General features: G+C 42.9%; 1 protein-coding gene across 1 annotated transcript in view; it reads left to right on the top strand.

The window, feature by feature from the left end:
- Positions 1–12,964, top strand: part of LOC138645805 (zinc finger protein 850-like) — a 66,253-nt gene that overhangs the window by 39,603 nt on the left and 13,686 nt on the right. The window contains exon 2 of the mRNA XM_069735318.1: positions 7,763–7,871. Coding sequence (XP_069591419.1) covers positions 7,811–7,871 — 61 coding nt within the window. The 5' untranslated portion in view covers positions 7,763–7,810. The remainder of the gene's footprint in view (positions 1–7,762; positions 7,872–12,964) is intronic.

The following is a 12,964-nucleotide window of genomic DNA, read 5'->3' as shown; positions in this document are numbered from 1 at the left end:
CTACCCCGAAAAATTCAATAGTTGGATCCCGGCCTCGGAGTTGACAGATATATAACAATGGAAGCGGGCTCGTTTTTCGTGACATTACCCAGTAATTCGTCAATTAAAATGTACCCCGAAAACACAATATCGGAGTACAATACCAAGTTAGCGCGGCCCGTTCATCTTTCAGCAGATTGAGGTGGCGTTAACGGAAATACAGTACCCCCATACGTGGAACACGTTTGATGCTTTTGAAGGGAGCTTCTACGCGGCTAAACACGGCGAACCGTTAGTACAGTATCACATAAAATCAGGATTTTACTCGTCCATTCCTAAGCTAGTTGGCGCGGTCAATGCCCGAATAGAAGCGCTGTATTTATCTACGCCTGCCTACAGAATACGGTATGATGAGCTACGCCGCGAGGTGATCCTGCCCGACCCATCCCCTACACAGTTTGCTCTGGGTACTAAGCTAAAATTTATTTTCGGACTCCAGACCGTCGATGACTCCCCCGTTGCTTTAATGCCGTGGAATCGCTGCTTTTACCCCGAATCAAAGGCTGGTTTTTATTCGCTTTTTGTATACACTGATATAATTCAACATCAACTTGTAGGTGACAGTTACGTTCAACTGCTACGAACCGTAGAAGTTAGCGGCGATGATAATGATATTGTCACGGTGCGCTACTCACAGCCCGATTACATACCGCTGTGCAAGCAACACTTTGACTCCATAAACATTACAGTCATGTCGGACCAGGGCACGCCGGTTAAATTCAGATACGGCAAGTGTATAGTGCGATTACATTTTAGACCTCGCCAGCATTGACACGATAAAATGCGGTCTCAAAGGGTGTATGGAGATCCTGCTGTTTATGCCCGCTACTATACTGCCCAGTCGGGGCACGGGCTAGAGGGATTCCGCGGGAGCGAGTACATGTATGGCTCTGGCCTGGCAGGGCTATTTAAAGGCTTATTTCGTCGCGCCGTGCCGCTTTTCAGAAAAGGCTTAGAATTAGTAAAACCACACTTTCGAACGGCTGCCCGGAACATCGCTGCAGATGCCGTGACATCAGCATCGACTGCCCTTATGAAAAGGATAAATACACCAACCCAGCAAGACGGCTCTGGGATAATCTATGTCGCTAAAAAAGCCCAAAAAAGAAAGCGGCGCGTTTGCCCTCCTTTACCGCCGATGCTCATGAATAAAACTACATCCAAGAGACGCTCCCGTCAGAAACGAGTAAGACGCTCTGCGGACGACATCTTCTAATCAGTTATCATGGCTTTCCTGCATGACGCTTCTGTAGAGTGCGCAAAATCTGAACTGGATATTTTTGCCGTACCACCGACTCAAACAAGCATCGAGAAATCTCTATTTGTAGAAGTACAGCCGCTTGCTGCTCTGTCAGACAATGGACCGTTGGAGTTTTACATATCTGGTAGCGGTGATTATTATTATGATCTGAACAACACGCTGCTGTACATAAGCTGTCGCATCGTGAAGCAAGATAATACGGCCATCGCCGATGGTGCGCGTGTGGCGCTCATGAACTACCCTCTAGCCACTCTTTTTAACCAGGTCGATATTACTCTGGGAGACCGACTTATCTCACAATCGGACAATCTCTACAGCTATAGAGCGTACGTAGAGACCCTTTTAAATTACAGTTCACAGACGCTGGCATCACAATTTACAGCCGATTTGTTCTATAAAGACACTGCGGGGCATCATAATGACAGGCGCCTGGATGGCGCAAATGCGGGATTTATCAAAAGAGCCAGTGCCGCTTCTCGCTCAAAACCCATCGATCTTTTGGGGCCCATTTTTGGGGATATATTTAACCAGCCAAAGTTAATATTGAACGGCCTTGACCTTAAGGTTAAGCTGTCAAGAAATAAGGATACTTTCTGCCTCATGTCCGCAGAAGCCGAGCCGCTGAAGGTACAAATCTCGCAGGCGGCTCTCTATGTGAAAAGAGTGCAGGTATCTCCGGCTGTCCGAATCGGCCACAGCCAGGCCCTCCTAGCCGCAACAGCCAAGTACGCTGTTGACCGAACATGCCTGAAAGTGTACAGCATCGCCGCAGGGACACGGATCACGAACCACGAGAACCTCTTCCTAGGACAGATACCAAAAACTGTTATATTGGGGTTTGTAGATAATGAGGGCTTCAGCGGTTCTTATACAAAAAACCCACTGGACTTTAACCACTACCACGTCAGCCACGCGGCATTATATCTGGATGGTCAGCAGATACCCGCGAGGCCTTATAATCCTAATTTTAATGCTGATTTAGCCATCAGAGAATATATGGCGCTTGCCCATATATCGGGCAAGCAAAAGGCTGATTGTGCCATGGCGATAGATCGTGAAGAATTTATGGCTGGCTTCACGCTATTTGCTTTTGATTTATCGCCTGATCAAGAGCCTGGAGGCCATTTCTCGCTCATTAAAACAGGTAATCTGCGTGCTGAAGTCCGCTTTGCGATAGCGACACCCCACACGATAAATATGATTGTCTTTGCAGTCAACCACGCCATTCTGGAAATTAATAACAGGCGAGAGATCTTGTACGATTTTAATTAAGCAACGATGGCCAGTCTGCAGCTTACAGTTGTAGCGCGGTCCGATAATTATACAGACCGCATATTCGCCGGTGTGTTTCCGTGTGATTTGCTTCCGGAAGAAAGAGTGACTCAGAGACCCGCGGCATATATTGTGAATACAGACCCGGCGAATCAAGCTGGTCGCCACTGGATATTAATCGTACTCTGCGACGATAAGACGGGCATATTTTTTGACAGTTACGGCTTCCGTGCGGATAATATTATCTTTCCACGCGCTTTTGTGACATTCCTGAACAAGAATTGTTATTCTTATTGTTATCAGAGCGCACAAATTCAAGATTTGTATAGCCGTGTATGCGGTCATTATTGCATATATGTATTATACCATTTAGCGCGAGGCTTTCCATTTAAGAAGGTTTTACAGCATTTCACGTCTGACTTGCAGAATAATGATCGAATCGTATCAGATTTTGTGACATCAAGATTTTCAGGCTCAGCCCTTTGTTCAGCGCGTTGTTATCAGATTCCACAAAGATGCATTTGTCAGCATCATGCTGTTAGCTAACTTAAAATTTGAGATGCTGTTTTATTGTAAGAAATAAATTTTTTTTACATTTTTACAATATCGTGTCTTTGGTTTTATATTTGTATAAAACACACCGCCTCTTACTTGCGTGTGTTGTAATATGGCCGCATACATAATGTGCACATGACCCGCAGATAACCCTACATAACCCTACAGGTACAATACAGGTACAAACAGACAATCTGTCTTTTCTGTTTGTGTAAATAAGCATTTAGTTAATGGTCAGTAGCGACACAAATAACTTTTCTGAGAAATGTAGAGACACAAATAACTTCTCTGAGAAAGCGAATACAACAACAATTGACCTAGGTGTTATAAACCACTGCCCCGCAGATAACCCTACAGGTACAATACAGGTACAAACAGAAAATCTGTCTTTTCTGTTTGTGAAAATAAACATTTAGTTAATGGTCAGTAGAAACACAAATAAACAGCTGGTTGTGTTATAAAACAAAGTTCTGCACTATATCTGTACACTGTGAATAAAACACAGCTTACAGAATCAAACTCGAGCTACGTATAAAATCTAATATAAAACAAATGAAAAAGGTGTTATAAGCCACGTGTAAAATAAATACACGACTAGGATATAATTATAAACGTGTTATCCCACAAATACGGGAATAATATCAAACTATATAAAACTATATAAAACAAATACGGGAATAATATCAAACTATATCAAAAGGGGAAATCAAACAAGGAGGGACAGCTGGATACCAGCCGTCAGACAAGGGGAGGGGTTACACACTTTGATACACTTTGATAGGGGGCGGGGCACCTGTCAGATTGAGTTTGACGAATCATCTAGATTATACACTACTACAAGATCATAGTAAGGTACCCCTGAGACAGGGATAGTTAAAGACCCCTTCGCATTAAGCGACGCTGCAGCGATACCGACAACGATCCGGATCGCTGCAGCGTCGCTGTTTGGTCGCTGGAGAGCTGTCACACAGACAGCTCTCCAGCGACCAACAATGCCGGTAACCAGGGTAAACATCGGGTAACTAAGCGCAGGGCCGCGCTTAGTAACCCGATGTTTACCCTGGTTACCATCCTAAAAGTAAAAAAAAACAAACACTAGATACTTACCTACAGCCGTCTGTCCTCCAGCGCTGTGCTCTGCAGTTCTCTGCTCTGGCTGTGAGCACAGCGGCCGGAAAGCAGAGCGGTGACGTCACCGCTCTGCTTTCCGGCTGACCGACGCTCACAGCCAGTGCAGGAGGAGTGAAGAGCACAGCGCTGGAGGACAGACGGCTGTAGGTAAGTATGTAGTGTTTGTTTTTTTTTACTTTTAGGATGGTAACTAGGGTAAACATCGGGTTACTAAGCGCGGCCCTGCGCTTAGTTACCCGATGTTTACCCTGGTTACCAGTGAAGACATCGCTGGATCGGTGTCACACACGCCGATCCAGCGATGTCAGCAGGAGTCCAGCGATGAAATAAAGTTCTGGACTTTATTCAGCGACCAACGATCTCCCAGCAGGGGCCTGATCGTTGGTCGCTGTCACACATAACGATTTCATTAACGATATCGTTGCTACGTCACAAAAAGCAAAGATATCGTTAACAATATCGTTATGTGTGAAGGTACCTTAAGATCCCAGTTCCAGGGACAGTTTTAGTCCTTTCTCCCTTACTTCTGTCACAGCGTGACACCTACATACTGTATAATGGGCCCCAAATTGTCTTCCATACAGTGTAATAACGCCATATAGTCCCCAATACAGTATATAATGGCCCCACATAGTCCTCTATACATTATAATGGCCGCACTTAGTCCATACATTATAATGGGCTCCACATAGTCATCCATACAGTGTAATGACTCCACATAGTCCTCTATACAGTTTATTGGGCCCCACCGTCGTCCATACAGTATAAAGGGCCCCAAATGGTCATCCATACAGAATAATGGTCCTCACAAAGTCTTCCATACAGTATAATGGCCCCACATAGTCCTCCATACAATATAATGGCCCCAAGAAATACTCCATATGGCATGATGGTCCCCACATTAAAAAGAAAAATACTCAGCTCTCCCCAGTGCTCCAGACTCGACAGCGAGTACTCTGAAGCTCTTCACTGCACTGCACTGCACTGCACTGCTGGAGCGGAATAGAGATGTTATCGCACCCGCTGCACTGAGACATTAGATGCAGAAGGAGAATTATGGCTGAGATCCCTCATTCATTATTACCTTCAACTGTATCGGAATCCAGGATGCTGAACAGTTGAAGGAGTGATGCCGGGGAGGGTGCAGGGATTGGTGCGAACATCGTGGGCAAAATATAATCACCCTGCCAGATAGATTTGGCCCATAGGCCTGAGTTTGACACATGTGGTTCAAACCATACTGGGCTTCATGGAAATATTAATAAATGGGTGGACAGCTTTTCTCACATGACATTTATATCAGAAATGAATGCCATAAAAAGAAAAAATGCTCCAACCTCACAAAAAAATAGCATGTATTCCAAAAATACAACATCTGACAAAACATTGTTTAAATAATGCAAAAATAAAACAGTGCGTTTAAACCCCTTAATATGTCTTTTTACTGACCTGAGATATAAGAGACTAGCATCCCCATACAGGTGACAATCCAGCAGCTGTCTGCTGTGCACTATAGCTGAGAACTTGCTGTATCAGCCACGATCAGTGTTGGCACCGTCCATATCTGTTTATCCCCTTAGATGCTGCTGTCTATAGTGATTACATCATATAAATGGTTAACAGATTGTCGGCGCTTCAGCTTTAGGGTACCGTCACACAGTGCAATTTTGATCGCTACAACGGCACGATTCGTGACGTTCGAGCGATATAGTTACGATCTCGCAGTGTCTGACACTCTCCTGCGATCAGGGACCCCGCTGAGAATCGTACGTCGTAGCAGATCGTTTGAAACTTTCTTTCGTCGTCTAGTGTCCCGCTGTGGCGGCATGATCGCATGGTGTGACAAAGGTGTGCACGATATTGTATACGATGTGCGCATAGTAACCAACGGCTTCTACATCGCACATACGTCATGAAATTATCGCTCCAGCGTCGTACATTGCAAAGTGTGACAGCAGTCTACGACGCTGGAGCGATATTGTTACGATGCTGGAGCGTCACGGATCGTGCCGTCGTAGCGATGAAAATGCCACTGTGTGACGGTACCCTAAATCTCATCGGCACCCTGAGATCATGATTGTGTGATCCTGATGTTTGCCATAGCAATTCACGGCCAAATAGCGGCCTAACGCTATGTGCACACGTTAAGGTTTTTTCACGTTTTTTTTTCCCGTGTTTTTTCGCGCTAAAAACACTATAAAAACTCATTAAAAATGCATGCATTATGCATTCTATCATTTAGAATGCATTCTGCATGTTTTGTGCACATAGATGCGTTTTTTTTTTTCACGAAAAAAACGCATCGCAGTAAAAAAAATGAGCATGTTCATTAATTTTGCGGATTTTCTGCCTTTTTCCTGCAATTCTTATGCATCTGAGAAAGAAACGCGAAAAAAACGCATGCGGATTTCTAGCAGAAACTTCCATTTTTTTGTCAGGAAAATTTCTGCAAGAAATCCTGACGTGTGCACATACCCTAAGAGTCACCCGGCAATAGCGGCTTGATCAGAAGTTAGGGACATTTAGGTGGTTAAAAATACACTTTTTCATTCCGGTCATGCCATTTTACATTCCTTAAACTCACCTGAAGGGTTAATAAACTACCTGATGTTTTCTAAATGGTATCACTTCTGAGGTTTTTTTCCAATATATAGGACCCCAAAAGTCACTTCAAATCTGGCCAGGTCCCGCAAAAAAATAAATTTTGTTTATTTCCATGAAAACAATGATAAATTACTGCTACATTTTTAAACCTCCTAAAAGGCTGACAAAATAAAATAACATTTAATAAATGGTGCTGATGTAAAGCAGACATGAGGGAAATGTTATTTATTAATGTTTTTCTGTGGTATGACAATCTGGATTAAAAAAATAATGATTGAAAGTTTGAAAATTGCAATTTTTTTTACATTTTTGTAAAATTTCTGATATTTTATTTTTAGAAATAAACACAAGACATATCAACCTAAATTTATCATTATTATAAATTATGTGCCACGAAAAAACATTCTCAAAATCAGTGGGGTTTCTTGAAGCATTCCAGAGTTATTACCCCATAAAGTGACATTGGTCAGAATTCAAACATTTGTCCCAGTCACTAAGGGGTTAATGAAGGAAATGACTTTGCCATAATGTAATTACTTAAAGTAACGCCTGCTTCTATCACTACACGCCGCCTTAGTAACTGCGGGCAGCGCCAGTGAGGCGGAGATGTCCGCATTAGTGATGAGCGAGTATACTCATTGCTTGGGTTTTCCTGAGCACGCTCGGGTGGTCTCCGAGTATTTGTAAGTGTTCGGAGATTTAGTTTTCCTAGCCGCAGCTGCATGATTTCCGACTGTTGGCTTGATTACATGTGGGGATTCTCTAGCAACCAGGAGCTCATCACTAGTCAGCATCTTTTGGGGCTCAGGTGCCCCATGAGCTTGTAGTTAAATCCTCCATCTAGAACATTCCATGTGAGTTTTCCTTCTGTTTGTGACTTCTACATTATTACTTTCACAGCTTTGACATCCAGGCAAATACCTGAAGAATATTGATGTTGAGGCCATAATGGAGAAAGGAGAAAATGATGTGCGGGATCATGAGTGGTGCAAAGAGGACGTTCCTACAGGTAACTGCCCCAGTGAGGAGTCCCCATTAAATAAAGCAGAGAATAGTCACATTCTCGTCATTCACCAGACTGGAAAATTGAGGTTTTGCTATGTGTTTTCTCAGCTTTTTTGGCCATAGATTTCCCTATATGTTTATAAGACTGGTTGTGTATCTGTAATATAGATTTAAGAATTGACTGGGATGATAGATCATCAAAGACGCGTGACAAACCTCACTGGCAAAGTATCTAGTTTAGTGTTTTACATAATATCCATCAGAGTTCTGGTTTCAGGATTAATATATAACCTAAGTAACCTATTTGATATACTGCACTAGCTGGAGATTAAAAAAAAAACTGTTTTATGACAATTGTCTCATAGTCACAGCCATTAATGGATTATAAGAGAAAGCAGAGAATTGCCCGGTCTTATCCAGATTTATATTTGCTCCATGGCCTTGACTTCCTAATACTCCACCTAGTAGTACTGACATCTGAGCATTTCTCTAGACACAAGTAACACAATATGAGCAAGTCCTGCACTCACACTAGTGTTCAGTGAAGAGTAGATATGACTAGCTGAAGAGCCTGGCGTTGCCCGAGCACAGTAACTAACTGTGGTTACTTATAACAAATTACAATGATTATATTGCACATAAAAACATTTCGCATCATATACTCAACACTACAGATTTGCAACACAAATTAACTAAACGATTACCTAAGTATTGATAGTATTTTATTTTCAACTCATTCAAGAGCCTTTTGGATAAACAACATTTTTGGTTTTTCCTTCCGGTGCAAAGATTAACAGATTTTTGGCAGTTCCAACTCTTGAACAGGCCACGTAAAGTTGACCGTGAGAAAAGCATGGAGATTGCAAATCGATCCCTACTACTTTCAAGGACTGTCCCTGAGCCTTGTTAATGGACATTGCAAATGCCAGTCCAACTGGAAACTGGAGGTGTTTAAAAACAAAAGTCAAATCAGATGGAATGAGAGGAATTCTTGGAATGAAAAGGTCCTCTCCTCTGGCACATTCTGTTGCTGAGCTGTGTATTTAATTTTGTCCTGTGTGATACTGATGCTGTCTGCTGAGCCGTGTATCTAATCCTATCGGGTCATTCCACGTCAAGTGAACAAATTATTTTTACCCCTATATTTTTAATTCTTTGAGATTTTGTTATTTGGTAATAGCGTGTCAGAGAATGCAAAATGTGAAGAAAAAAAATTCTAGACATTATTATTTTTTTATTTTATTGATTTTCAAAGTTTGGAAAAAGTGCTAATTTTGGTGTTGCCTGCCGTTACATTTCTCCTCATAACTCAAACTAGAAAATAGATAGCGAAACAAATTAATCACCATTCTACTCAGAACTGTACAGCCTTTCACCAGATATGTCACAAGAGTATCTTTGATAATATTTTACCAATGCGAATTCAAACGCAAAACCTTAAAACGCATTTCCGAAAAAAAAGCTTAATTTAAAAATTTCAAAAACTGCACATGTGCCTGCTATGCTCCTAGTTACATCTGTACCAAAATACAAGCTGGGATCGTGATGGGTCATATTTTAAAAAATAAAACTATTCGTGTCAGTTCAATAATCTTGAATTCAGATCTGTTCAGCCTGTGGTCTAAAAGGGTGGGGTCTATATTTCCCAAATAATCCATGATTTTTAGATATTACTGTATTATTTTATTATGTTACAGCTTAGAAGAATAACTGGTTATGTGACCTGTGAATATGATTGGCTCTGGTGGCGACTACTGGACTCTCCAAAGATTGTGTAAATGAAGAAGTAGAAGTGACTTTTTTGCACCTTCTGGTCCAGCGCCGTCCTTTGTGTATCCAAGATAGCCAGACATTTTAAAAGTGAACAAAAATCAGACATTGACTCAGGTGGAGCCGAGCACCATGACAGGCCGTGCATACTCTGACACAAAAGGAAATGGCCATTGCTAGTAAGCGCTTATGGACAAGATTACATTTCACCCACTAGAAGGGACACATCTATATATATATATCGTCTAAGGGGTACTTCCGTCTGTTTGTCTCTGTCTTTCTGTCTGTCTGCCAATCAGCGACGGGCACAGTCCGGCTGCGAATTCGCCCCTTCCTACTCTGTCAGTGCGCCCTCCAGTCAGCGCTCACAAAGGGTCAATGGCTGCATTACACAACGTTACGCCGCGGTGTAACGCAGTCCGTTAACACTGCTATTAACCCTGTGTGACCAACTTTTCACTATTGATGCTGCCTATGCAGCATCAATAGTAAAAAGATCTAATGTTAAAAATAATAAAATAAAAAAAATGATTATATTCTCACCTTCCATCGCCTTTCCCGCTGCTCCTCGCGACGCTCTGGTCCATGCATTGCGGTCTCGCGAGATGATGATGTAGCGGTCTCGCGAGACCGCTATGTCATCATCTCACGAGACCGCAATGCATTCTTGAGACTGGAGTGTCACAATGAGCATCGGTAAACGCCTGGGCTGGATCCGGGGGCCGACGGAAGGTGAGTATATAACTATTTTTTATTTTAATTATTATTTTTTTTTTTTAACAGGGATATGGTGCCCACATTGCTATATACTACGTGGGCTGTGTTTATATATTACGTCGCTGTGGTATATATTACGTGGCTGGGCAATATTACATCGCTGTGCTCTATACTACTTGGCCTGTGTTATATACTGCATAGACTGTGCTATATACTACGTGGCTGTGCTATATACTACGTGGCTGTGCTATATACTACGTGGCTGTGCTATATACTACGTGGCTGTGCTATATACTACGTGGCTGTGCTATATACTACGTGGCTGTGCTATATACTACGTGGCTGTGCAATATATTACGTGGCTGGGCAATATATGGCGTGGGCCGTGTTATATACTGCGTGGGCCGTGTTATATACTGCGTGGGCCGTGTTATATACTGCGTGGGCCGTGTTATATACTGCGTGGGCCGTGTTATATACTGCGTGGGCCTTGTTATATACTGCGTGGGCCGTGTTATATACTATGTGGGCTGTATGCTACTTGGCTGTGCTATATTTCTCTGCTGTATCTGTGCATCATGAATCGTGGTATGTGTTAAAGAAGGGGGCCCACTGAGATTCTTTCGCCCAGGGCCCTCAAAAACCGTGAGCAGGCCCTGGCTTCACTGATAGTTCGCAGCCGGGTGTGACCAGTCAGCGACAGGCGCAGTCCGGCCGCAAATTGGCGCGGAATTTGAACCACGCTTCGCTTATTGGTCGCACCCGGCCGGCCGAATCCTGTGTATAAATTACATTATTCTGATAACTTCATAAATAAACAACCGTATATACTCGAGTATAAGCCGACCCCCCCCTAATTTTGCCACAAAAAAATGGGAAAACTTATTGACTCGAGTATAAGCCTAGGGTAGGAAATGCAGCAGCTACCGGTGAATTTCACATATAAAAATAGATGCTCCATACCGTTCATTATTGCCCCATAAGATGCTCCATATAAAGCTGTGCCACATATAATGCTCCATACATTTCATTATGGCCCCATAAGATGCTCCATATAAAACTGTGCCACATATAGTGCTCCATACATTTCATTATTGCCCCATAGATGCTCCACATAAAACTGTGCCACATATAATGCTCCATACTGTTCATTATTGCCCCATAAGATGCTCCATATAAAGCTGTGCCATAGATAATGCTCCATACCGTTGATTATTGCCCCATAGATGATTCATATATAGCTGTGCCATATAGAATGCTCTGCACCGTTCATTATGGCCCCATAGATGCTCCATATAAAGCTGTGCCATATAGAATGCTCTGCACCGTTCATTATTGCCCCATAGATGTTCCATATAAAGCTGTGCCATATAGAATGCTCTGCACCGTTCATTATGGCCCCATAGATGCTTCATATAAAGCTGTGCCATATAGAATGCTCTGCACCGTTCATTATGGCCCCATAGATGTTCCGTACAAAACTGCCATATAGAATTCTCTGCACCGTTCATTATGGCCCCATAGATGCTCCATATAAAGTTGTGCCATATAGAATGCTCTGCACCGTTCATTATGGCCCCATAGATGCTCCATACAAAACTGTGCAATATAGAATGCTCTGCACTGTTCATTATTGCCCCATAGATGCTCCATATAAAGCTGTGCCATATATAATGCTGCTGCTGCAATAAAAAAAGACATACTTCACCTCTCTTGCTGCCCGCGGCTCCTCAGCGTCCCGTCTTGGCGTCTCTCCGCACTGACTGTTCAGGCAGAGGGCGGTGTGCACAATAGTATGTCATCGAGCCCTCTGACCTGAACAGTCAGAGCAAGAGGACGGGAATTCGGAGCGGCGCCCGGCGTGTGGAATGTTGACTGGTAAATATGTAATACTCACCTGCTCCCGGCTTCCCTGGCTCCTTATCCCGGACAGATGGTCTCCGGGTGCCGCAGCCTCTTCCTCTGTCAGCAGTCACCGTTACCGCTCATTAGAGAAATGAATATGCGGCTCCACCCCTATGGGAGTGGAGTCCATATTCATAACTTTAATGAGCGGTCCCATGTGACCGCTGAACAGGGGAAGAGCTGCGGCACCCGAAGACCATGGGACAGGCAGGGGGAGCGCCAGGAGCCCCGGAAGCAGGTGAGTATATGACAGACTTCTCTCCCCCTCACCCGCCGACCGTGACTCGAGTATAAGCCGAGAGGGGCACTTTCAGCCCAAAAATTTGGGCTAAAAATCTCGGCTTATACTCGAGTATATACGGTACATAAATATTCTAGAATACCTGATGCGTTAGAATCGGGCCACCATCTAGTTGATGATAAAAGGCCAGTTTAAAAACGTACTATTAATTGTTTGATTAGTTCATATTTTATAGAACGAGGATTTAACTACTGTACTATTCTTCTTAAACACTTCATAAATGACATGTTTAGTGATATAGTAGAAAATAATTTAATTTACATGTATAAATAGGTGCAAAACCGCAGAAGAAGAAAAAAATATTGGTTATTTTAATCTTGTTTTTAACATATAATTAGGATGAGACTGAATATCGAAAATCACACTTGAGGATATGATCGCCTTTTTTCTTTTGGTTTGTTCAA

The sequence above is a fragment of the Ranitomeya imitator genome, chromosome 7, assembly GCF_032444005.1.
Source record: "Ranitomeya imitator isolate aRanImi1 chromosome 7, aRanImi1.pri, whole genome shotgun sequence".
NCBI lineage: Eukaryota > Metazoa > Chordata > Amphibia > Anura > Dendrobatidae > Ranitomeya > Ranitomeya imitator.
Note: the sequence above shows the minus strand (reverse complement) of the source record. Positions and strands in the feature narration are given on the sequence as shown.